The 27893-nt window shown below is 34.4% G+C and overlaps 1 protein-coding gene across 2 annotated transcripts in view; it reads right to left on the bottom strand.

The window, feature by feature from the left end:
* PIBF1 (progesterone immunomodulatory binding factor 1) overlaps positions 1-27893 on the bottom strand; it is a 188097-nt gene that overhangs the window by 12158 nt on the left and 148046 nt on the right. Inside the window, exons 15-17 of one of the 2 annotated variants that reach the window (XR_008665768.1) lie at positions 23683-23813; positions 17648-17815; positions 16419-16503 (exon numbers count right to left, since the gene is read on the bottom strand). Coding sequence is in view for 1 of the 2 variants with exons in the window: in XM_055335942.1 (XP_055191917.1) it covers positions 16419-16503; positions 23683-23813 (216 nt within the window). In the remaining variant the exon portion in view is untranslated. Of the gene's footprint in view, positions 1-16418; positions 16504-17647; positions 17816-23682; positions 23814-27893 lie in introns of those variants that run through there. The other variant, XM_055335942.1, reaches the window with a different exon arrangement.

The raw sequence follows: 27893 nt of genomic DNA, 5'->3' as shown, positions 1-27893 counted from the left end.
CATTCCTGGTGCTGGTCAGGAGACAGAAGAGAAATTCTTGATTTATTCTTTGATTTATTCTCTATTCAAGAAATTCTTGATCTTTGCTTCATCCAAACTAGGATCACTTTAATTTAGGCTGTTGTCACAGTCTACTTTCATTCTTCTAACTGTATTAAGCAATAATGTTAGCACGGTTTCTGAAATCTAGGTAAAGAACATTTTACGAGCAACACAGTTCTAAAAAATTCCTATTAAAAAAAGACAGCTACAATGGATACTAAAAGAACATGTAGAAAAATTTTGTTCAGTTTTATTATGTTTGGTCATAGAAATGATCCCTTTCATATCAATGGTAAATTTTGGGAAGGAATATTTTACTTTAACAACAAATAGGATCTGCAATCCCATCATGCACTGAACACACAGCCAAACAAACACATGTACTGGAATTATTTTAGCATTAGGTTAGAAGTCGAAGACACCTCTACTCCTGTTACTAACTCTGTAAACTTAGGCAATCTACTCTGGTTCAATGAGATTCAGTTTCCTAATTGATAAAATGTGTGCTTGTGTTACCTTTTCGGCTATTTGCCAGTCCGATAAGTATGTTTATTTTGCATTTCTTTTATTGTGAGGTTGAGCAGCTTTTCATATATTTAAGGGTATTTGATATCCTTGGCCCATTTTTCTCCTGGGTGATTGGTCGTTTTCTTACACATTTCAAAGAGCTCTTTATATGTTAGAGATTTTAGCCCTTTGTAGTATGAGTGGCAGTTTTCCGCCCCCTGTTAAATCTTTTATCTATGTTTATATATATATATATTTTTGCTATGCAGAACTTTATGATTCTGATGTAGCTGAATATGTCAATCTTTATTTTACAGCCTTCTCTGTGTCTTCTTCCATTTTCCTCCAGTTACTTTTATGCTTTCTTTTTCTTTTCCTTTTCAGTTAGACCTCTGATCTGTTTGAAGTTTATCCTGGCCTGTGGTGAAGGGTGTGGATTCAACATCTTTCCCCCATAGGTATTCTGTGATAACATTATGTACTCACCCATTTCAGATGCTTATGTTTATCATGCACTAAACTTCCATTAAGTATATGATTTATTCCTGGACTTTTAAACTCTATTTCAATAGTCTGTCAATTCATGCACCCTATGTCACACTGTAAAATGTTTACTGATTCGGGTATGTTTTTGGGTCTTAAGATACAGGGGTGGACTTCTATTAAAGTAAGAGAAAAACTTAGAACTGATTTTTAGGATATTGGGTCTTTCTACCCATAACAATATTTTAATAGATTTTTCACCTACACTTTTGGCATAAATTGTCATGCCCTAATTGGTATTACCATTACAAATAAATGGTTATAATTACAAGATCTCAATTCTTAGACTGACAAAACAAAAAATAAATAAACCAACATAGCATAGATGAGCTAGAAAACTTGTCACTACAAAAGAGAATCTTTAGGTAGGATGAAGTCACCCTGAGATCTTCTGTTTTGGTCCTGATCTGGTTTGGTTCTTACCATGTTCTTGTCTGGCTCCTGATTGCTGGTTCCATCTCCTATTTAAGATTCCACTCTTACTGTTTGGACTTCATTTTTGCATTTCATTTCCTTAGTTTGGGTTCTGCTTTTCTCTGTTCTATCACTGTCCTTTTCTGATTGGTCAGTAGGATTATTTGTGCTAGTATCTGATGACTTACAAATACTGTTCACTGCAGAGCAGAGTGTGATTAGATGCACAAGAAAGGAACCTCTGATATTCAAAGAATGTTTCAAGTATCATGTTCAATTGAATTCTTTTTCTTACATTGCATCTATTGTTCCAAGTCATATTTGGGTTCCTATTTTGTACTCTGATTTTCTTACAGAGATTTTCCTCCTTCTTAAAGTGCTTGCTTTTTAGTTTTTTTCCCTCATTGATGGAAACAATATATGCCTTTTTTCCATATCACTTAAGATTATCTAGCTTCTTAATCATGCTATTTATTAGCTGGGTTCAATTTTGTACTGATTGCTTTTAAGACTGATGCACAGCTGTTATTCTGAAATTTCTTTTGGTTACTTTCTTTATTATTTATCTTGGCAAGTTTCATTATTCTGAGGGCATTGTGGAAGAAAGTATTGTGCTTTCCTTCAGGACTTTGATGGTATTACTTTGTTTTCTAAAGCCAAATTTCTGAGAACTATGATGCCAAGCTGATTCTTATTTCTTAGTAATTGTTTTCTTTCTTTCTATGATCTTCTATATTGTTTAGTTTTTCTCTGTTAGTTTCCATCTTTTTACCTTTTTCTCAGTTTTAGGAGAGTTCACTGACTTTTCCTCACATCCTTCTCCTGCAATTTTTGAAAATAAAATAGCACTAATGTTTTTTTGTTTTTTCTTTCTTTCTTTCTTTCTTTCTTTCTTTCTTTCTTTCTTTCTTTCTTTCTTTCTTTCTGATTTATTTATTTATTTATTTATTTATTTATTTATTTATTTATTTATTTATTTATTTATTTATTTATTCATTCAGGAGGAGGGAGAAGCAGGCTCCATGCATGCCGGGAGTCCGATGTGGGACTCGATCCCGGGACTTCAGAATTGTGCCCTGGGCCAAAGGCAGGCGCTAAACCGCTGAGCTATCCAGGAATCCCCTCCTTGTTTCTTATTTTATGGAAATACTACTTTCTCAAATCTTTCTGGAAAAAAAAAAAAGAATTATAATATGTTGTGTTTTTCTGCTATGGAATTTTGTTTTTGTTTTCTTTGCAGAACAGGGTCAGTTTCTCTGTTTGCTGTGATTTTTTTCTCTTTTGTCCTAATTTTCTTCCAATTTTTGACAGTCTTTGGTATGTGTTCCAATTTATGAACAAAGAACCAGATTATTTTGGTTTTTTGTTTCATTTATGGAAAGGAAGCAACTGAAAACTCTCTGAATATGTGGATGAGAAAATCTGTTTAGTGGCTTCACTCTAGGGGTCCTCATGCAGAAAGCAGGCTCTCTTCTCCAAAATGACAAAACGCAGAGTGCTCTAATCTGGAGTCTTTCACTTTGGCTGTTTTAGCCTATTCTTGGCAAATGCTCCATTAATGTCTCAAAATATTTTTTAAAATTCCCATTTTTACAAATTATACAAGCATTACTTGTTCACTGTAAAAATTCAAATACTGTAAAAGAGACACACCCTAATCCTCTTTCCCTTTAACCACTAGTTTGAGATCTTTAAATAGTATTCTATACACATAGTCTGATTTATAATAATAGACATAAATTTTAACACTTTTACACTGATTTTCAAAAAGCTAATATTATATATGTTATAATCCAGGATATCAAATACATAAAAAATTATAGTAACTTCAAGAATTAATAAACCATTCATTAAAATGAACAGCTCTAGAATTGCATCTGGTTATACAATTGAGACTTAGGATAAAACTGAAATAAAAAAATAAAAACCACACTGTAGTAAAATAATTACTACTCAAGATGGAAGAATTAAGGGCAAGGATATTCTTATGAAACTTCTAGATGATGATGAGCAGGAGGAGGAGGAAGAGAAGGATGACGACTGTTATTGCATAAATAATATCTATAAAACAGATAAACTGCTCTCTTGAATCCAAAATCACATATCTTGGCCATTGAATACAAACTATTTGCATAGAATGGTGGTATATTAAAACAGCTCAACTGCAGAGCAGCTGCTTAACAGTATTGCATAGCTGATGCCAATAAATTGCTGAAAGTTGTAAACTCTGCAAAGATGTTGGCAAGGGGACACATAGATGGCATTTCTTGATGAAAATAGCTCTGACAAGTATAATGCAAAGTATGTGCTCTACTGAAGGTCAAATGTAAGTGTTTTTACATAGGAATAATAATGTATCACAGCTAACAAGTCAGATAATTCTGTGCATCTTTCCCACTTGAGGTAAACACAAGGTAAAAACCAACCTTGTTTTAAATCAAGTACATACATATTTTGGATATTTAAACTTCATCTGAAAGGGTATTTAAAAAACATTTTATTATGGAAATTTTCCAATTTACAAAGAATATATGAAACTCTTCAGTTCTACTACCTAATTGTAACAATAACAAACATTTTGCCAATATTGTTTTTTAAACTACCTTTAATGAGATATAATTCACAACCATACAGTCATTCATTTAAACTGTGTAATTCAATGGTTTTTAGTATATCCATGGATATGTGCACATTACCACAGTCAATTTTAAAACTTTTTTATTACCTCAAAAGAAACCTGGATTCCTTAGGAGTCACTCCTCAATCCCCTTACTCTCACCTTCCCACCCCTAAGCAACAGCTAATGTACTTTCTGCCTGTATAGATTTCCGTGTTCTAGATGTCTCATATGAATGGAATCATAATATATGTGGTCATATAATTTTGTTACTAGCTTCTTTCACTTAGCATAATGTTTTCCAGATTCGTCCATGTTGTAACATATATCAGTACTTCATTTCTTTTTATGGCCAAATAATACTCTACTGTACAGCTATACCATATTTTGTTTATCCATTCATCAGCTGATGGACATTTGGGTTGTTTCCACTTCTTGGCTATTGTGAATAATGCTGCTATAAACATGCATGCGTAAGTTTCTGTGTGGACATGTTTCATTTCTCTTGGGTACAAACCTAGAGGTGGACTGCTGGGTCATATGGTTAACTCTATGTTTAGTTGTTTGAGGAAGTGCCAGATTATTCTGTCAACAGTGTTTTATCTATTTCCTTACCGGTTTTTAAAAAATATTCTAAAGCAGATTTCAGACCTCAGATTATTTCACTTACAAATACGTTAGTAGAGATTTTTAATACATGGTTTTGAGGAAGTTAAAATATACCTTGAATGTCAATGCCACTACACTCTAAACCAGGGACAAAGCAGATTTTGTATGGCAGAACTGTTCAAGAATAGTATCAGTATCGACAACTGCAAATCCCTGTTCTCTGTCCCTACTGTCTAAATACTTGTTCCTATTGGTAGGGAACCTTTCCCTGGGGTTGTCCCTTTGGATCATAGGGAGACTATAAAGTTTTTAGGTGTGGAGAGAGGAAGAGAGTGGGCAAGAGCTAACATTCACTGTCCATCTACTGTGTGCTAGACCTTGTGTTAAGTATTTTACATAATAATTTAATCCTCTTCTAGAGGTGTCTGGGCGGTGTAGTTGGTTGGGTGCCCGACTCTTGGTTTCAGGGTCATGAGATTAAGCCCCATGTCAGGCTCTGTGCTCAGTGTGGAGTCTGCTTAAGACTCCCTCTCCTTCTGCCTCTCCCCCTCTGTAGTCTCTCTCTCACTCAAATAAATGTTTAAAAAAAATTAATCCTTTTCCAAATACCAAGAGGTAAATATTACTTCAATTTTGAAGATGAAGAAATAAGCTTATGATGCTTTAAGAAATTTAACCAAGTTCATTAGTTACTAGTAAGTGAAACCAGTTTTCAAATGCAGGTCGTCTTGGGTTCAAAGCTGTCATTATTTATATAATAGTTCATGTATCTTCTATCAAAGGCTTTTATACACATACACACATATGCACACAATCACACAATTTCAGATTTGGAAGGGATCTTCAAGTTACTTAACCTGCCCTCTAATCAAAACAAAACAACAGCAATAACAACAACAACAAAAAACAAAGCCAAACAAAACAAAACGTGTCTCCTTTTAATGTGTACTCTTAGGTTTTAATTCTAGCCTTTGGAGACATGTATAACAAGTCTATTACTATCTCTTTCACATGCTTACTTTGAATTTCTTAAAACTCTCTAAATCATTTCTTTTTTTTTTAAGATTTATTTATTTATTTGTTTGTTTATTTATTTAATTTATTCATTCATTCATTCATTCATTCATTCATTCATTCATTCATGATAGACATAGAGAGAGAGAGGCAGAGACACAGGCAGAGGGAGAAGCAGACTCCATGCCAGGAGCCCGACGCGGGACTCGATCCCGGGACTCCAGGATAGTGCCCTGGGCCAAAGGCAGGCGCTAAACCACTGAGCCACCCAGGGATCCCCCTCTAAATCATTTCTTCTGTAAACACCCCCAGTTCATTCATTCCTCTTCTATGTAAAAATAATTCTTGAATTCTTTCACCACCCTGATTGTTTTCCTCAGATTACCTTCTAGTATTGAAAAGTTTGGGGTCTAGAACAGAACAAAGAAAGAAGTCTTGGCTAGAGCAGAATAAAGCCTATTTACTTCATATTCCAATGTATTTAAGATGACATTTACATTTTTGGAACCATACCTTATCTGTGATTGAAAGCTTAGCAAGGAAAAGAAAAAAAAAAGAAAGCTTAGCAAGAGCTCAAGTATATACATGAATGAGACACAACTGTGCTGTCATAGCCTAAGGGACATAACTAATCACCTAGTACATTCTTTCCTGAATTTGGATATAATCATAAGGTCATGCTCAACAGCGATCCAGATAGAGGAAGCTAGAATTAACACAAAAGTAGGCCCCGAGTTGAAATCACTGACATCATTGACATAACAGAAGTGTGGGCACTCTGATTCTGTTCTGATTGCCTTGTACACACCCTTTATCTCCTCTGATTGCTGGATGGTCTCCTTTGGACTTCTGACTTCTCTGCCTTCTGGTACTCAAGCTCTCTTGGTGTCCTGCTCTTCCTCTGTAACAGTATTCTTCTAGTTGCTGTCCAATTTCTGGCCTTTACTATCTCAGTATAATCTGATAGGTTTTGATGGATACTCTAGCTGATTTCCATCATTGACTTCAGGCTCTGAACACTGTGTTCTACTCTGAGGACTGGTTTCCAGAGTGTAGCTGACTCCAGTACCTGTACTTTCTCCATGTTTTATTCCCAGCCTTCTCTCAGTGTTAGTTCCCTGAGACGTGATCAGTGATTTAAGTTTCTATCAAAATACTGCCAATATGGAACCTGACAGGATTATGATCATAATTATATCATCCCTCCTGGCCACCATACATTTCCAGAGACTTACTTTTATTTATAGCTTTGCAGTTTTGTGTGTCTCATGTTCTATAATTGCTTGGATTGTTATAAACTGTTACAATTCTAAGAGAATTATAAAAACACATGGATAGAAATGACAGCAAGAGGCCTTTACTTTTTCCTTACTGATAAAAAAAAAGGTTAGAGAAATGTACTATTTAAAAGAAAATATGCCAAACTTCTAAAATATAGTGGGAAAAATACATATTTCATTCTAAAATACATATTTAAAAAACTAGAGAATAGCAGGCCTATATGATACCTAAGAGATATGAAAGTGTGATGAGAAAAAAGTTAAGAGAGCATATATACACAGGTAAAATATTTTTATGATGAGACATTATATTGCTTCACATAAGAGTTTTACTTGCAAGATACAACAAGAATATTTGTAATTTTAAAGATGATGAAAAAGATTAAAGCAGTCAAAATACTTATGAAAATAATTTAACCTCGTTTTACTAAGTTCTGTACAAGTCCACATAAACATAGAGGTCCACAGAGTACAACCTAAGAGAAATTCGTGCGTCTTTTATGCAACTCAAAATTGAGGAGAGTTAACATTCCTTAAGATGGATAACTGAGATTCAGCTGCTTTTTCTGTGAAATGACCATCATAGGGTTCCTGTGAGACTTAAATGTTTTAAACATTTTGGAAGAAAGAAGCTATAAAAACTCAAGATATTATTACTGATATATAATAGGTTTAGTTCTGGCATATTTTAACTTTTAAACCCATGTGAGTGGTCTCTCTCTCTCTCTCTCTCTCTTTCAAATAAACAAATACAAATCTTAAAAAGAAATATTCACTAAAACCTACTAAATCAAAAATTTTAAGTGGAAGAGCATCATGGAGAAATGTATGAATCTGAGAAATAATTATATCTAACAAAAATTAACTTAAGCACTCAGTATTTTTTTAGTCATGTTGATGTAAAATTTAACTACACAGGTATATAAGAAAAACATGTAAAAAGGTATCCTTAAGAAAATGTCAAAACAGTGAAGTATGAACCAAAAGGAATGACACACATATAGAAATATGTAATTTGTTTGAACCCTTTATGAAGTGGATTGCCTAAGGGGCACTTGTGGTGCTGAAATGTCCCTGAAACTTTCCGAGAAATCACAAAGAACATACAAGTTAGAATCCCGGAACATAAACATACCATAAAAGAATGATAATTATACTGTGACTTCACTTTTAAGAAACCTGGTTAACTGCAGGTTCGTTTTCTTTTTGTTAAGTGATACATACTGCAGTAAGAGGCAAATTATCTGGGCTAATGGGAGTCCACCATTCAGGCAAGTATGGGGCTTTGCATATTCTAGGTACCTTAGTAAGGAGTGGCTAGTTAATTCTGGTTAAATACTAACTGAAATGCCAATAAGCCCTGAAAGATAGTATTGGTAGAAGCGGTAAGTGAAAAGGTAGAAGAATCTCAGGTCTTAGATATCTTCCACAAATATGTATCATTTTTGAGAGGCTTGATATCCCCAAAGTTAGCTTGTGGGTATAGATACCACATCCAGGGTTTTAGGAGTAGCTTTATTCTAGACAAACTTTACAGATACGACTTCCTAGTGGCTACTTTTAAAGGATTCATCTTTATTTTTTTTTTAATTTTTTTTTAATTTTTATTTATTTATGATAGTCACAGAGAGATAGAGAGAGAGAGAGGCAGAGACACAGGCAGAGGGAGAAGCAGGTTCCATGTACCGGGAGCCTGACGTGGGATTCGATCCCGGGTCTCCAGGATCGCGCCCTGGGCCAAAGGCAAGCGCCAAACCGCTGCGCCACCCAGGGATCCCTCTAGTGGCTACTTTTAGATAAATCTCTGAAATTGTTCTTGGGTGTAGGAGAGCTTCTTCAGTTAAAATGATAGCAGTTGTCAGAGTACTTTACTATGGGCGGAAGAGGATGAGGATATATTGAAGGCTAGTTTCTAAAGCTTTCTATTTGTTCTATTTGACAGTTTCAAGTACAATTATAATTGAAGACTGTAAAGGACCATAAACAAACATTCAACTAAGCACTTATTATTATGTGCTAAATACTGTGCTAACGGCTAATTTACTAGGAAAAATGAAGCACTTTTCTGGCTAAGTCATATGCATAATTATGGTATATAATAATGTGAACATTAATAGAAATATCTAAAAAATTATTGGAAAAAAGTAGAAAAAAAAGTTAAATTTTTCTTTGTGGAGCTAAAGAGAACTTCAAAGAACACATACCATTTGAATTGACTTTTGAAACAGAAGGAAAAGAGAAAAAGGAACCACATTCATTGAGTTATATGCCTATTACATTCTAGGAATGTTACTACAGTTTTTAATTCCCATACAGTCATATAAGGGAAACATTGCCTTTACACTGAGGAAACTGAGTTTAAGGGGTTAACTTATTGTCACAAGAATCTATAGCTATCAAGAAGCAGAGCTGTGATTATGAACTCATCTTGTCTGACTGGCTTTTCCCACAGTATTTCAAAATGTAGGTGACATAAAGAATATAAAGGTAATTCCAACCTTAAAATTTAAGAAGAGACTTGAACATATATATACGCATATACACTAGAAGGTAGAATGCAATTCTCGACCAATCCAGATGTCCATCTTCTCCATGTTTACACCTAGCATGCTACACACTACTAGAGATAAATTGTGCAGAATGGTACTACTATAAACACATGGTGTTTCAACTTGGCAATTATCTAATATATTTTTTTAAAAGATTTTATTTATTTGTTCATGAGAGACACAGAAAGAGAGGCAGAGACATAGGCAGAGGAAGAAGCAGGCTCCCTGCATGGAGCCGGATGTGGGACTTGATCTGCAGACCCAGGATCACACCCTGAGCTGAAGGCAGGTGCTCAACCACTGAGCCACCCAGGCATCCCTAATATTTTCATAATATATATTTCTCATTTACTGTGTAGTTATTTCAAAATTCTATTTTCCTCAAAATTCTGACACTAGCACATCTCTTGCCATTAGAGCACAGCCATTGGATGGAAACTACCTGAATTCTTACCACCAAACCTACAAACTCACTTTTATCTTTTCTTTTTTTTAGGATTTTATTTATTTATTTATTCATGACACACACACACACACACACACACACACACACACAGAGGCAGAGACACAGGCAGAGGGAGAAGAAGCAGTCTCTATGCAGGGAGCCTGACGTGGGACTCGATCCCAGGTCCCCAGGATTACACCCTGGGGTGAAGGCAGCGCTAAACCGCTGAGCCACCCAGGCTGCCCTGAACTCACTTTTATCTTAACATAATTTTTATTTCTATCTTCAAAATGGAAAAGGTCCCCTCCTGTTTAAAGTTAAATCCCATTACTGTGCTCTAGATCTCTTCCTTCTCCAACACTCTGCTGGGAAATTGATTATCTTCTCTTGTTTGTACCTACAATGTCTCTACCTGGCTCCTATCACCATTTAAACTCTCTAGCTGTGGGAGGTAAAAGCCCTTGATCTCATGTTCTCCCTCCTTCCCATCATCCTATATTCTGATTTAAATATCTTAAAGATTGCCTATTTTTCCTAGACCACTTTTCAACTTCTGCTCATTCATCAATTCACTGTGGTCTGCTTTTTAGCTCCACTGAAACTGCTGTACCATCTTACTAAAATTCAACCGATGCTTTTTTTTTTTTTTTATCTTTGTTTGACTTGGCCCCTTGACAGCCCATTGTCACTGGTCAGATTCTACTGTCTTTCTGATGTTCCTGCCATCTCTCTGGTTACCCTACCTTCTAATTTGTGTACACACTTGTTCCTCTGCCTCTCCCTTAATGTTGGTGCTCTTCAAGATTTTGGCCTAGGCCTTTTTCTGCTCTCACTCTATGTAGTTCATTTACCAATTCATTTAATCCCTTCCATATATAAAGCACCTTCTTTACTGGATATATCCACTTAGATATTTTCTTGAGCTTTTTTCTCCAAATCTATTTGTCCCATGTGCTTTGCAGCACCACCATAAACCCACGACACAAGCCAGAACTCCAGGCATCAATTCTCGTATCTCTGCTCTTCAACATTCCCTGGATCCAATCACCAAGCCCCATGATTCTACTTTCTAAACAGGCTTCAAATTAGCCCATTCTTGTGGGACACCATTATACCAGTCTGGTTTAAGATACCACCATCACTCACTGAAATACTGGAATAGTTTCCTAATTGGGACTCTTACCACCACCCTTAATACAGCTACAAAAGAAATCACAAAAGGGCTTTATATCAACCTCTTAAAATTATGCACAGTATTCTATGAAACATTTGGCTGATTAAAGATGCTTTTCCTACTCTTGAAAACTTATATTCTAAGGGCTTATATTTTTATGATGAAATATATACACAGAAAAGCAGAATTAATTTCCAAATCAGGATACCTTGTTTCAAAAGGTGAAGATGAGTGGATAAAAAGGGATGAAAAATGAAAGCCACTTAAGAAGATTCCTGAGAGGTACACTCAATAAGAAAGAAGACATGCTCAGGAATTACATTTCTTATATTCAAAACTGAATGTTTAACTTGAAGCCTCGCTACTATAATTCAAGATGAGATCCTATCAGTTGATCTTTTCCTTTTAACCTCATTATTTAAGATTATATTATTTTATATTTTTATAACTAAGAGGTCTTAGCATAAGTGAAGACATTTAAGGGTAAAAAAGATTGCAACAACAACAACAAAAAAGGTCACAACCCACTTAAAGGAAATCAAAAAAAGTTACTCTGAAGCATCAAAAGAGAAAGAGGAAAAAGAAAGATTATAACACCTGGGTAAGATATTCAGCTCTGAGTTTTTTGGCAACTAAGACAAAAAGGAAACACATTAAATTACATAGTTTTCACTTTCTGACAAAAAGAAAGAATATAACTTCATCTACGGAGGCAAAAATTTTCCTGGAACTAATGCAAGCAGTAATTCATCATGAGATTTTTGTCTAAATGGGACTAAGGAAAAAGATCATAAACTTTTGTTTCAGAAAAAAAAAAAAAGTATTTGCTTTTAGTTTTGACAGTAAATATGTAATCATGGTTGAGTTCCTTAACTCTTATCAGCCTCAGATTCATCTGTAAAAGTGGGGACAATGAGATTTAACTCTGTGATATTTAGCTTAGGAATTTTTAAAGCAAATAATTTTGATCTGGGACGCCTGGGTGGCTCAGTGGTTGAGCATCTGCCTTCCGCTCAGGGCTCAGGGTGTGATACTGGAATCCCAGGATCAAGTCCCACATCGGGCTCCCCACAGGGAGCCTGCTTCTTCCTCTGCCTATGTCTCTGCCTCTCTGTGTCTCTCATGAATAAATAAATACAATCTTAAAAAAAAATACTTTAGATCTAACATTAATATAGAAAATAAAAACCCTTTACGGTCATGCCCCAATGTCCTAGAATTGTCAACCTAGAATAATCTCATCTGTTTTCTTTTTTATTTAACACATACTTGATAACTATGTAAATGAGTGGATGTTCTCATTTCATATTACGTGACCATCTAGAAAGTCTTATTGGAACTAATTGACACTACTTAAAAAGTTAGAACCAGAGGTGTCCAGTGAAAAATTTAAAATGTGCATTTGATCACATATGGATATAAACTCAGAAAATTTAGCTGATTAAAGCAGTGACTCATATTAGACAATTTTCCCAGGGTCCTGCCTAGTGTAGGACAAGCTCTCACGTGTACTGTGCATGACTATGAGAGTGGGCACCTCCTACATTTTGTGCCCTACGTGCCTTGCTTGCCTCACCTTAGTCTCAGCCCTGATTTTTCACTTTCAAAAAAATTCTATTTATCAGAGGTATTCTTATCCGACTGTTATTTATTGGTTATTCTAAGTACTTGACTCTCAGAGCCATAAAATGGATAAATCAATCCCGCAGACTCTGTGTTTTTTTTTTTTTTTTAAGATTTTATTTATTTGAAAGAAAGAGAGTGAATGCACAAGTAGGGGGTGGGGTACAGGGAGAGAGAGAAGTAGGCTTCCTGCTGAGCAGGGAGACAAGGCAGAGCTCAATCCCAGGACCCGGGATCATGGAGCCAAAGGCAGACACTTAACTGACTAAGCCATCCAGGTATATCCCCCTTAAAAAAAAATTTTTTTTTTAAAAGATTTGATTTATTCATGAGAGACACAGAGACAGAGACAGAGACACAGGCAGAGGGAGAAGCAGGTTCCTCGCAGGGAGCCTGATGTGGGACTCGATCCCGGGACCCCGGGAATCACAATCTGAGTCAAAGGCAGATGCTCAACCACTGAGCCACGCAGGCATTCCCTGGCCTTTAAAAAATGTTTCAGAAAGAGAGGGGGGCGGGGAGAGAGAGAGAGAGAGAGAGAGGGAGAGAGAGAGAGAGAGAGAAAGAGAAAATGAGTGGTGGGGGAGGGGCAGAGGGACAAGCTGACTCCCTGCTGAGTGCAGCACCCGATGCAGGGCTCAGTCCCAGAACTCTGAGATCATGCCCCGAGCAAAAGTCATATCCTTAAGTGACTAAGCCACCCAGGTGCCCTGACTCTCTGTTTTATCAGGTAAATATTTAAGTGGATAGTCAAGCATTACCCTTGGGTTACCTGCTGTTCTCTCTTTTTTTTTTTTTTTTTACCTGCTGTTCTCTTAACTAAGCAGTTTACACTTGATTTTGCATCTACATACTTTAAGTTGGCATTAAATGGTTTCTTGGAAAAAAAATGAAAAAAAATTTTTCTAAAGATTTTATTCATCCATTCATGAGAGACACACAAAGAGACAGAAGCACAGATGCAGGCAGAGGGAGAAGCAGGCCCCATGCAAGGAGCCCAACTTGGGACTCGATCCTAGGTCCCTAGGATCATGCCCCAGGCCAAAGGCAGCGCCAAACCGCTGAGCCACCTGGGCTGCCAAAAAAATGAAAAATTTGTATCAAGTTTGCTTTATTAAACTTTAATTTTCATTTTGCTTTGAAAAGAAAAAAGCTTCTTTTCTTTAGATGTCTGGCATTAAGAAAAATCACAGTGTTGGATTATTAAAATATAATTGTCAAAATGAAGATACTATTGAATGCATGAAAATTAACTGATGATTAGATATGAATCCATGCAAATTTCACTGATGCCATAGTGTAGTTTCATCTTGCTAGTATTTAATTTCTATGTTTAAACATATTTCCTTGTAAACTTATACAAATCTCAACCTACTAAATAGAACTTTTAATTTTTATTTGGATTCATGAATAATGTGATCCCGAGCAGGATGTACAAAATACATAAAGTTGTTCACATATTTTTCAGGGTCTAGTATAATCTTCTAAAAACAAATGAGAATTGTCATTCCAAAAGAATACTTGTATGACGCTTTATGAAAAAAAGTTGGTATGGCTGAATGGATATCTGCATCTCTCTGAGAGAGAGCACGTGCTCGAGAGAGTGTGTGCACATGAGTGAAGTGGGGAGGGGCAGAGGAAGAGTGAGAGAGAATCTTATGCAGGCTTCATGTTGAACATGGAGACTGATGCAAGGCTGAATCTCATAACGCTGAGCAGAAATCAAGAGTTGGAGACCTAACCAACTGAGCCACCCAAGCACCCCTGCATTATTATTTCCTAAATATTCAATTTTTTAAACATTTGTGAAAATCCACATAGTGAATGAATCAGGCTTCTTCCACAGTGAAGAACAATTATTTGAAGGTGGAATCTTAGAACACAAGTGGTAACAGATAAGGCCTGGAAGTCAGAAAAAAGAATAAATATTTTTAGAGAAACTCTTCCTATTCTGTACAACCTGTTGGTAGATCTAGTTACCTATGCAAAAGTCACCTCTGAAATCTAGTCAGAGACACCTTATTCCTTTCACCCATCATGGAAAATATACCTATTAGAGAACTACTCCAAAGGCCATTTCTAAGACAGAGAAAATCCTGCAATTCCCTTGACACCATTTCTAGGGAACTGCTTTGAACTGCTTCCAGGAATATTCCCCAGTTCATCTCTCTCAATAATATCCTTCCAATAATTTCTTCCCAAATATCTATTATGTCTTTCCCAGACAAGGAAACAATGTCTTCAGCATACTCATAAACCAATCATCTGTTTTGAGCATTTCTTTCTCTGTTAGGATAACAAAATGGTAAAAACATGGCCAAGACAAGGCACTGATAGTTCAGTGGAAAAAATGCACTGGATTAAAAAACTAGGCTTCACAATACCAACTGTTGGAGAGGATGCAGAGCAACTGGAACACTTATTCGTTGCTGATGGGAATGCAAAAGGTACAGTCACTCTGGAAAATAGTTTGGCAGTTACTTATAAAGTCAAACATACACTTTCCAAAAGACCCAGAAATTCTGCTCCTGGGGTATATACCAAGAGAAAGGGAAACTTACATTTACCAAAACACATACATGATCATTTATAGCATCGTTATTATTTATAGACGCCTCCAAATGAAAACAACTCAAATGTCCATCAACTGGTAAATGGATTAACAAACTCTGGTATGTCCATACAAGAGAATATTCCTCAGCAACAAAAAGGAATAAATGACTAATATTTGCAACAACATGGATGAATCTTTTTTTATAGTAAATGAAAAAAGTTAGTCTGAAAAGACTGATCATTTCATTTATACAACATTCTGGGAAAATGGAATACCTTTTGCCGGAAAAGGCAAAACTATAGGGATAGAAAATGGATCAGTAGTTGGGAGGACTGTAGGTGGGGAAAGGGTCAATATAAAAGGGGCATGAAGGTATTTTCTGAAGTGATGAAACTATTTTATATATTGTCTATGGTGATGGTTACACAAGTGGGTGTATTAGCCAAAAATCACAGAAATGTATAGTAAACAGGGCATGAATTTTACTGTATGTATATTGCATTTCAATACATCTGACTCAAAAAAATAAGAAAAATGGGGTTATCTCTTAGTTATTAACTGGCTTTGGACAAGCCACTTGAAACTCCTTTCTCCTTTTATAAAATGAGGAATTTATATTAGCTCTAAAAGAGTTTTGGAGAAGAACAACAAAAAATATTTTATGGGCTCTTGGCATACATATAGTATACAGGCAATACAGTGATGAATAAGACAAAGTACACTAAAGAAATTTACTGTCTAGTGCGATAGAGAGGTAAAACATAATTATTAAATAATGGGGAAATCCAATGACAGAGACTGAACAAGGCAAAAGGGGTCAACAAAAGGGGCATTCCAAGAATAAGAATTAACCCAAAGAATAAAGTATAATTAATTCATAAAGAATAACAAAGTATATCACAAGTTCAATATAAAGGACCAGATCACAGTGAGACATAAACATGAGAAATCATTAATGTACATGGACAACTGGAATCCAGCAATCTTAATGCAACATGGACTCTGAAAAAGCATAAAGTAAAAATTATGACAAAATGGAAAAAGTACCTCACGATGATTTAGAAGTTGTTCTAAATCTAATGCCATTTGATTCTTCATCTGTAGTAAAGCTGACTTTTCTTTATTTAAATTGCTGAAAAACAAAAAGCCGATCAAGGTTTAAAGCCATCATATTGGCATAAATTTAACTAAGAAACAGTAAATAGCAAAAGGCTAAAGACAAAGCTGATGGCCTGAATTAAAGAGAAATTAAATTTATAGTCCATAAAGATATCAGATTAGCAACTGTAATGTTTGATTTAATCAACAGCTAACTATTTTCTAAGAAGACTTTTTCTTTTAATGATCATTTGACAGTACAGATGAGATGCTTTCAGAGAATTCTTTCCTGCCTAGTAGGAACATAAAATTAGTATTTTAAAGAGGACTACTCACTCCTGAAATGTAGAAAAGATGAAATGAGATTTATATAAAGGTAAAAAGTATGTTTGGGCAAGATATTAAAACTCAAGACATAGGAAATCAAATTAAAACATTTACCCTTATGACGGGCACTGAGGGGTACACTTGACGGGATGAGCACTGGGTGTTATTCTGTATGTTGGTAAATTGAACACCAATAAAAATTAATTTATAAAATAAAATAAAAAAAAAAAACAAAAAACATTTACCCTTAGAACTAAAAGTAACATTTTAAAATTTACCACACACTAAATTACCAGGTACCTGTAACTAAGCTAGATAAATGAATGAGATATTCAGTTTGTGCTAAATTTGGGAAAACAATTTTTGTCCCCAAATTCTTAGTTCAATCTTTAATTTCTAATTTTGCATTGTGAATTTGCCTTTGATAAAACCTATCTTCTGATTGGAAAGGGTGAGAAGCCTAAGTAGAACATATTAAAATTTTAAAAGATAAATATTTGAGGTCTATTTTGTATTTTCTGGAGTTTTATTATTCAATGTATAAAAATTAATTGGAATTATTAAATGAAATGCTCTTTGAAAGCCACTAAAATGAATCTACTCAGCACCACATCAAGAATTAAGAAAAGCAACAATGAATTAAAACAACATAATTTCATAAATATCAAAACAAAATCTGTGAAGGTAAAATTAGAATTATTTTGCTGGATAGGTAAGATTATCCTTTAAGAAAATGGAAAGCCACCAATTTTTAAAATATTAGTCACAAGTTTTTTTTTACTATTCAAGGAATAGTAGTGGGTGATCTGAAAAAACTGGTAATTCCAAGCACTTAAGAGGGAAAAACTCACATTCTCCTTTTTCCTAGTAACTGAACTTCCCCAAGGAAGCACCATAGTTTGTCCTCTGAGAGAAAGATAAGATGCAATTTTGACTTCTGTTTCCAACTGTGCCACTGACTCAAGTGTGTGGTATAAAAGCACAACACACACCACCCCACTAAGCCTCAGTTTTCACATCTGTAAAAGTGGAAAACAATACTCATGTATGTCAAAGGGATATATGAATTACCTAATAAATGATTAAAGAATTGAACATATAAAATGCAACATAAATGCTACATGGTATTACTAATTGAGATGAAAAACATATATCACAGAAAAACAGTAATTAAATGCCATACAGCTTAGATGCTCAGCAGAAGAATTCAGAATTAGGCGTCAGAGATCCTACAGAGCCTTGGAGTTGAAAAGAACTAAATGATATAAAGGTAACTGAGTGCTACATTCTGCCAGAGTCCTCCAAAGCATGGTAAAGATCAGATGTTTCTGTAACTATAGAATTCAAATCTATCTTTAGCTAGAATCATCTTGAAGATGAAATATTTTTCAAAATTAAACATCCAGTAACATAGGAATAGGATTTTTCGAGGAACAGAAATGTGTTAATGCTCATATGCATGTATATGTTAATGTTCATGTATGTTACATACACATACTATGTAAACAAACACAAGCAGTACATACACACAAACACACAAATGAACACACACACACACACTCTTTCTCTCAAATACCAACAGGCCCTTAAATAAAATGTATGCATTAGGAATGGAACGTTGATGTAACCAAGGATTTTAACTGGATAATTTGTTAGAAATGCTTTATGTGTAGTGTTTAATTTTTTTCCAGAATAAAGGAAGTATTCCAATTAAAAAAATTTTATTTTATTTTAAGATTTATTTATTCATTCATGAAAGACACACACACACACACACACACACACACACACACACAGACAGCCACACAGGCAGAGGGAGAAGCATGTTCCATGCAGGAAGCCAATTTGGGACTCCATCCTGGGACTCCAGGATCACACCCCGAGCCAAAGGCAGATGCTCAACCACTGAGACACCCAGGCATCCTGAAAGTATTCCATATTTATTTATTTATTTTAAGATTTTGTTTATTTATTTATTCATGAGAGAGAGAGAGAGAGAGAGAGAGAGAGGCAGAGACACAGGCAGAGAGAGCAACAGGCTCCATGCAGGGAGCCCGACATGGGACTCGATCCTGGGTCCTCAGGATCAGGCCCTGTCTGGGCTGAAAGTGGCGCTAAACCGCTGAGCCACCCGGGCTGCCCTATTCCATATTTAAATAGCAAAAATAACTATTTAATATAGAATAAAAAGTGGGTAGATAAATTGGTTCACAGAGCAACTGTGTTCTACCTGCAAGACGTGGGTTTATCACAAACAGTACAGACTCCTCTGACGATATTTGGGTATATATTTTCAAAGTCTCAGCCTTCTCTATAATATACTCTTAAACCACAAGGGAGACTATCTTTAACACATGGGTCTCTAAAACTGAATATAACGATTATTATACTCTGTATTCTTCTATGTATGTAATTACTCAATCAAAGTTTAGTTTCTATAAGACATTTCATAACAGTGGTGAAAATTTACCTTAAAAATACAAAGCTCCCATGCGTGACTCAAGCAACTACAAAACAAATCTCCTTATAAGCACATCTTTCATGAATGGTATATTACACCCATAACTGTTCAATTCACTGTTAATTATTACTCAGAAATTCATGTTTATGGCTCTGTGTCACCTGCTATATGAAAACATATTCCTGATATACTGTTCTTTAACTTCCTGGATCAATATACCTTGGCTCAGCCTTACAAGGCTAAGTAGTCTTTTCTTCTTAAACTACTGGTTAAGAATAAACTGAGAATTGACAATGGGGAAAAGAAATTTATGCTAATTATTCTCTTTCCTTCAGTTCTGAGCCATAGATCAAACTATATAACCCAGATTGTCTCCTGTGGTTTGGTAGAGGAGAGTTTAACAGTACTACTTTTAGAATGGATTATTACTTTAATGATAGGTGAATTTAAAGTAGTTAATAGTGATATCTCAAATGTTAGCTTTTAATGTGTTTATTATCATTTCATTTTAGTACATATTTACTCTAACCTTTCTAGACATTGAATATAAATAGCTAGATTTGCAAGCTGTGGGTGTGGTATAGTGGTACTGCTTCATTTTCTAAGAAAATGATAAAATTATTCAGTTCCTTAAAGAGCTTTTATTGTATAAGCTAGAGACATATTTTAAAAAGAAGCCATTTAACTAAGACCATAAAACTCCTAAAAGAAAACATAGGCAATAAACTCTTGGACATTGGTCTTAGTGATTCATTTTTTGGATCTATCACCTCAGGTAAGGGCAGCAAAAATAGACATAAATAATTGGGACAATATCAAACTAAAAAGCTTTGAAATAGCAAAGGAAACCAGCAACAAAACAAAAAGGCAACTATAGATGGATGAATAAAGAAGATGTAGTGTACACACATACACACACACACACACACACACACACACGGTAATATTAGTCTCCTATAAAAAAGAATGAAATCTTGCCATTTGCAATAACATGGATGGACCTAGAGGGTATTATACTAAATGAAATGTCATAGAATGACAAATTCTGCAGGATTTCACTTACATGTGGAATCTACAGAACAAAACAAACGAACAAAACAAAACACAAAGATTCATAAAACAGCTAGTGGTTGCCAGAGGGGAGGGGGCTGGAGTTTGGACAAAATAGGTGAAGGGGATTAAGTGGTTCAAACTTCCAGCTATAAAATAAATACACCATGGGGATGAAAGGTACAGCATGGGGAATACAGTCAATAACACTGTTATAAGTTTGTACGGTGACAGATGGTAACTATACCATGGTAAGCATTTCATAACATATATAAATGTTTAATCCCTCTGTTGTACACCTGAAATTAATATGGCATGTCAACTATACTTCAGCTTAAAAAATAATCGATTCATGTAAATATTCCTTACAATTAAAATCAACAGCTAGCAAAAAGGAATAGGCCTTTTTAAGGATAATCACTTAGTAATCATTTTGAATGCGTTATTTGATGTTTAGATTTCAAATTAATGAAGGACAAAAGGAAGGGAAGTAATATTTACTGAGCTTCTCGTGCCAGCAGCTTTATATATGTTCTTTCATTTAATTTTTCCATCTAACCCTTGAGTTCACGCTAATATCTCTATTTTACAGGCACATTTGCCATGACAAAAGAAACCAGGCTGATGTGCATTCAGAGCCCAGGATAATTCCCCTACATGTAAAATGTCATCAGCTCAGAATAATAGTGATGGTGGGCAGACTGCTGGGTCAGACTTACTGACTGGGCTGTTTTTTATGGTAGTTTATTCATGTCATGGGAGCACATTTAACAGCATCTCAAAGGCCATATTTAAACTGCTAAAAGCATCTTAATTTTTTACATTAGAAGGTAGTTGTTTCAATTAGGAGCAAGTTTCATGTCCTATGAAATACTAGTTCAGAATTTATTAAAATATTTATACAGTAAATTTATGAAACATAGCTTTAAAGGACTCAGATTTTAGCACAAAATATTTTTTATAGTTAATTTCATAATTGACATAGTTTCTATGATTACTAATTGGTGTCATGTCCAATAACACAGCCATTAACTGGCCACAGGTGGCAATTAAAATTAAAATTTATTTAATTAAAATAAAAAAATTAGTTCTTCATATGGGTAGTGGCTACCATACTGGACAGTGCACATATGGAGTATTTTTACTATTACAGAAAGTTCTACTGGCCAGAGGAGGTTTATTTTTTTAATTTTAAATTTTTTAAAAAAGATTTTATTTATTTATTTGAAAGAGAGTGAGAGAGAACACAAGCAGGGGGAGGGGGAAGAAGGGGGAGGGGCAAAGAGAGAGGGAGAAGCCAGGGAGAGCAACTTGGGGGGCGAGGACTTGGAGCTCAACCATGGCTCCGGTAACATGACCTGAGCCTAAAGTGGATGCTTAATCGACTGAACTACTCAGGCATCCCAAGGACAGTGGAGGTTTAGAGAGTATGTTTAATTGATTGGTTCCAATTCAAAACTAAGTACTGAACTAGATTTGAACCCATGCAATGTATCTATAGAGCCTATACTCCCTTTTAAAAATCTTTTTTAAAAACAACTTTATTTGGAATATTTGGAAAGAAGAGAGAAAATATAACAAAGCCACACGTATCCATCACCTGGCTTCAACAATGATCAATTCATGAAAGCTCCACCTTTAATCACTCTTCTATACTATTTTATTTATTTTTTGCTTCTCTCCCTTAATTATATTAATGAAAAATTATCCCTTATTCAGAACAGAACATAGGGAGGCAGTATAACATAATGTTAATGGTGAAGAGTATAGAATCAGAAAGCAGACAGATCTGGATTCAAATTTTGACCCAACTTGCTTTTAGATAGCAAGTTGTTTAATTTCTCTAGGGCTGAACTTGTTCGTATTAATAGTTTCCTTCTATAGCTATTATTTTCCTCTATATTAAATACTTTCAGCTCTTAATTTTTAGTAAAATAAATATTCAAATAAACTGATTTAAAGGTGACTGTGAAAGGTAATTTTTCCATAGGACTTTTATGTTCCCACTCCAAGATTAAAAAGGTAAAAGGAGATTCTAAACAAAATTTCAAAAAGAATACAGGAAGAAATATATAACATAGGAAGAAAAAGTTCTATTTAGAGTTCTTCCCTCACTTTCCTTAAGATAACCAAGTGCCCAGTGAGTGATAAAACATAATTTCTATTGTTCCCAATAGCAATTTACATAAGAATTAAATCAATCCAGAAATAGTTATTTACATTGACATTTTAAAGCATAAATGTGATTTAAAATTATTTTATCATATCATCCTGCAATTAAAGATCAGGAGTAAAGTTTTGGACCAATTACTTTGGTGGGGTAGAAACAAGAATTACTCTGATTCATCAAAAAGAACACCTACCCATATGTTAGAGTTAACTACCAGTGGTTTTATACTTTTGGTTATATATCTTAGGAAATCTGCATTTAATAACTATTTTATCCTCATTGTTTTCCAATTCCTTCATTTTACAATTTCTATTCCCATATAATTCTCTGCTTCTCCATTTATGAATCAGTTAATAATTTATTTAAATTATTCCAACAATCTTAAAATCCAATAATAACTAACCATCCATGAGTTAAAATTTCTTTCTGTATAACACTATTCTTTTACCTCAACTTAAAAAGACTAAAATGATTATACAGATGAACAGGTAAAGAATTTGAATGATTATTAAATGGAGCAAGTCTTTAAGGTCACTCTCTCTCAAATAAATAAATAAATCTTAAAAAAAATAAAAAAATAAAAACAAATTATCTCTGTAAAGAGGGCCCAGGAATTTATACTTCCTACAAAGTTCCCTAAATGATCCTGATGTATCCTCCTTCTGCACCTCCTTTCCCCCATGTTCTCTCTCAAAAAAATAAATCTTAAAAGAAAGTTATTTTTGGGATGCCTGGGTGGCTCAGTTGGTTAAGTGTCTGGCTCTTGATCTCAGCTCAGGTCTTGATCTCTGGGGAGCGAGTTTGAGCCCCGCATTGGGCTATACACTGGACGTGGAACTTAAAAAAAAAAAAGTCACTTGACTCCACAAATGGCATCTGGTTATATTCTTCTCCCTTTGGTCAAGCCCATTCTGTTACTGAAATCTAGGGAAACAAGGACAGGAGAGCTGCTTATGTCCTAGGGTGGGTAAAGTGCTTTGTTATTAAGTGTAGCATTGTTATTTCCAGGCTAAGACTTCTGATCATAAGGTGGAAGGTGAACACCTAATGTGATGTGACCTAGTTTCTCTAAGATAAATTACATTTAAGACCATGTTTATATTTAAATATTTTTCTTCAGAATCTACAAACCTAATTCATGAATAGTAGTATTATCTTTACATTGCCTTTATTATTTGAATAAAAGATTTATATAGATGATTTACCTGACATCTTTCTCAAGTTGTGTAATACACTCCTTCAGCGAATCAATCTTAGAATCTCTTTGACGCACTGATTCAATGAGATATCTGTAAGGTTGCTGAGTCTGGTTTAACAGAGAATTGGCCCTGTCAAGCTAAAGAAAAACAGATTTCATGAAAACCTTAAAAATTTTACAAGAAACCAAGGTTATTCAAAACACTGTAGCATAGATACAGTACACCCAAACTCCCTTACATCAATTACTCAGAAAAGCTTTTCCTGTGTAACTTTGAAAGTTTAAAAATTACTAACCAATAAAAGTATTCTTTATAATAACAAGCAACACATAAATAGGAAAGAAAAAATTTTAAATAAAATATGAATTTTAGGGATGGGTTACCTGTTTTGCCATTTGTTGGTGTGGGAAGATATGTAACAAGAATTTTATCTCCTTTTATTTTTTTAATTTTTAAAAGATTTTATTTATTTATTCATGAGACACACACACACACACACACACACACACACAGACACAGAGGCAGAGACACAGGCAGAGGGAGAAGCAGGCTCCATGCAGGGAGCCTGATGTGGGACTCGATCCCAGGTCTCCAGGATCAGGCCCTGGGCTGAAGGCGGTGCTAAACCACTGAGCCACCTGGGCTGCCCTATCTCCTTTTAATAAGTATCCATTAGCTAAGAATAAAAATCTTTTGAGCTTTATTTCTATTCAAAATAACATAAAGACATTATAATTTACCATTTTCCTCATGTGTTCGTATTTCTTTCTTTTTTTTTTTTTTAAGATTTTATTTATTTGACAGAGAAAGAGAGAGAACAAGCAGGAGGAGCAGCAGAGGGAGGGGGAGAAGCAGGCTCCCTGCTGAGCAAGGAGCCAGGTATGTGGGGCTTGATCCCAGGACTCTGGGATCATGACTTGAGCTGAAGGCAGACTATTAACTGACTGAGCCACCCATGTACCTCTCTTTGTAAAATTGGTGAATTGTAGCTAAATCATTATGTATAATGACATCTAAAAAAATTTGTAGTTAAAATATAAATAATATAAAATTTACAATGTTAACAATTTTACAAGTTAACACTCAGAGGCCATTAAGTACATTCACAATGTTGTGGAAGCATCACTAGTATCTATTTCTGGAATATTTTTTATCAATCCCAACAGAAGTATCCATTAAGTAAAAACAACCCCCCCCCAAGCTACTGGAAATCTCTATTCTACTACCTATCTGTATGAATTTGCCTATTCTAGATATATAAAGGGAATCATATAATATTTGTTATTTTGTGTCTGCTTATTTCACCAATGTACTGTTTTTAAGATTCATCCATGCTGTACCATGTATCAGAACTTTATTCCCTTCTATAGCTATATAATATTCCACTGTGTGTTTATAGCACATTTGTTTATTTATTCATCTCTTGATGAATATTTGGGTGGTTTTGACTTTTTGGCTATTGTAAGTGATGTTGCTACAAATAGTGGTGTATAAATAAATATGTTTGAGTTTACATCTTCAATTCCTTTGGGTATCTGCCCAAAGGAGTGGAGTGAAACTGTCAAGTCATATGGTAATTTACATTTAGCTTTTTAAAAAATTAAAAAAACATTTTTTCTATATTTAACTTTTTGAGGAACTGTCAACTGTTTTCTACAGTGGCTGAATCATTTTACATTCCTATTAACAATGCACTTGGTTCTACTTTCTCCACATCCTCACCAATACTGTTATTTCATGTGCCTATTGGCTATAGTATATCTTCTTTGTAGAAATATCTGTAAGTCTTTTGCCTATATTTTAATTAGGTTGTCTGCTTTTTTGTTGTTGAGTAGTTCTTTTACATTCTGGATATTAAACTCTTATTAGAGATGATTTGTAAATACTTTCTCTCATTCTGTGGGTTCTCTTTTTACTCTCTTCTATCTTTTGATCACAAAAGTCTTTAATTTTAATGAAGTCCAAGTTACCTATTTTTTCATTTGTTCTCTATACTTTTGAGGTCCTTTTTTAAGAAACAATTGCCAAACCTAAGATCATGAAGATTTTCTCCAATGTTTTCTTCTATGAGTTTTATTTTCCTAGCTCTGAAATTTAGGTCTTTGATCCACTTGGAATTATTTTTTGTATACAGTATAAGGTATGGGTTCAATTTCAATGTCTTACATGGAGATAATCCAGTTTTACCATCACCATTTGTCCAAAAGGCTTTTTTTCATTGAATGGTCTTAGCAATCTTGTTGAAAAATCATTTACTGTAGATGTGAAGGTTTACTTCCAGACTCTGTTTTACTCTGTCTTCTCTACCTATTCTTTTGCTAGTACAACATTGTTTTGACTACTGTATCTTTGTAGTAAATTTTAGAATCTGGAAGTGTGAATTCTCTAACTTTTTCTTTTTTCGAGATTGTTTTAGCCATTCAGGGTCCCTTGAGATTGTATCTGAATTTTAGGCTGAGTTTTTTTATTTTTGCAAAAAATGCTCTTGGGATTCTGATAGGGAGTGCATGGAATCTTTAAACTGTTTTGGGCAGTATTGTCATCTTAACAATATGAAGTCTTCTAATCCATGAACATGGGATATCTTTCCATTTATTAGGTCTTTCTGAATTTCTTCAGCAATATTTTGTAGTTTACAGTGTACAAACCTTTCTTCTATTTGATAAATTTATTCCTAAACATTTTATACTTTTTGATGCTATCATAAGTGGAATTGTTTTCTTAATTTCCTTTCGGATTGCTCATTGCTAGTATATTACGCACAATTTTATATTATGCCTTTACCTAATATAATTATTTTTCCAAGCTCTCAGAGTATCTTAATTTATGATTTTAATGGTTACAAAACTGTCTAGGAAGCTAATGTATCATAATTACATTGCTTATAGTAATAAACATTTAGAACGTTATCCATTTTTGATTAGTATAATATTGCAACAGACTTCAAAATTAATTATTTTTCTTTAATGTTTTCTTTATGAATTTTTTTTCAGATAGAAGTTGCACTAAGGTTAAGGACTATGTAATGCTCTTGATATATTAAAACCAAAATTCTTTCCTTAAGGATTTAATTAACTTATATATCCAACCAATCTTAGTTTCTTTGTTTATTGTGTTTGCTGTTTTCCTAAGCAAATGTAAAATATAGGTTAGTAGAGGACTAAACACAGCACTGTCACTATCAGCAGGCCCATACTTTGGTACCTAATGAGTTCCAGAAAAAGTATTCTAAAGATGGATATGCAAAAACTGAACAATGACTACAAAAGTGGTGGATATCTATTATAAGTGTGAGGTATGGGGAAGAGAGTATTCTATTACATAGAACAAAAATACTATAAAATTCCTACTTTATGACTTTAAATGTTCTTTGATAATAAAATTCTAGCCTTTTTATATTTAAATATTTTTTCCTCTTTCCTTCATAGTCCCTAAAGATTTGCTCTTTTTCTGGGACAAGAAATGATTTATATTTTTTTCTCAAGTGAATTATATTTACAGGATTTATATTTTTTTATTAAGATCTAAACATATAATTTGTTTTAGTATTGCAATTTTTTGGTTTTCTATTCACATAAAAGAAATGAGTGACTAGCAGCTTAGAAGCTGAAGGTTTACAGAAGAGTAATATGGGTACAGTGGAAGGTACAGTGGAAGGCAGAAAGAATCTAAGGCAGAAACAATCATCATTAAAATGATCAGCCATGAGATCCAAGTGGGTAAAGGAGAAAAAGTCAAAGTGGTTGACCAGCTAGCTGTTAGAGAATATCTGCTTACAGATTGAGGACTACTTTATAAAAGTTATTTAAATAGCTCAACTGAATTATATTAGAAAATTTCCTTTTGGTTACATTAGCACAGGGAAAAAAAATTCCTCAAAGAAAAGGAAATGAATAGTGAAAGAAAAGACGACTTCATTTTTTGGACATGATTCATTACAGTAAAGCAAAGCTATAAAGAAAAAAAAATACCATGAATATTTTCTATAGTTTGGGTTTTAGTGTCCTTTTTCCTTCCTTTGGTAGTCATTCTTTTAAATCTATTACAATGTCACTGGAATCTTATTACTTAGTCTACTTAGTTATTTTATGAACATTCAAATATGCAGCTGGACAAAAATAAAACTAAGTTCTACTTACCTGTATAACCAGTTTCACTAGTCAATTAAATCAAACAATTGCCTCGACTTTGTTTTCACGGAACTGACCTTAACTGAA

Source organism: Nyctereutes procyonoides, unplaced genomic scaffold (genome assembly GCF_905146905.1).
Source record: "Nyctereutes procyonoides isolate TBG_1078 unplaced genomic scaffold, NYPRO_anot_genome, whole genome shotgun sequence".
In the NCBI taxonomy this organism is placed as follows: Eukaryota; Metazoa; Chordata; class Mammalia; order Carnivora; family Canidae; genus Nyctereutes; species Nyctereutes procyonoides.
Note: the sequence above shows the minus strand (reverse complement) of the source record. Positions and strands in the feature narration are given on the sequence as shown.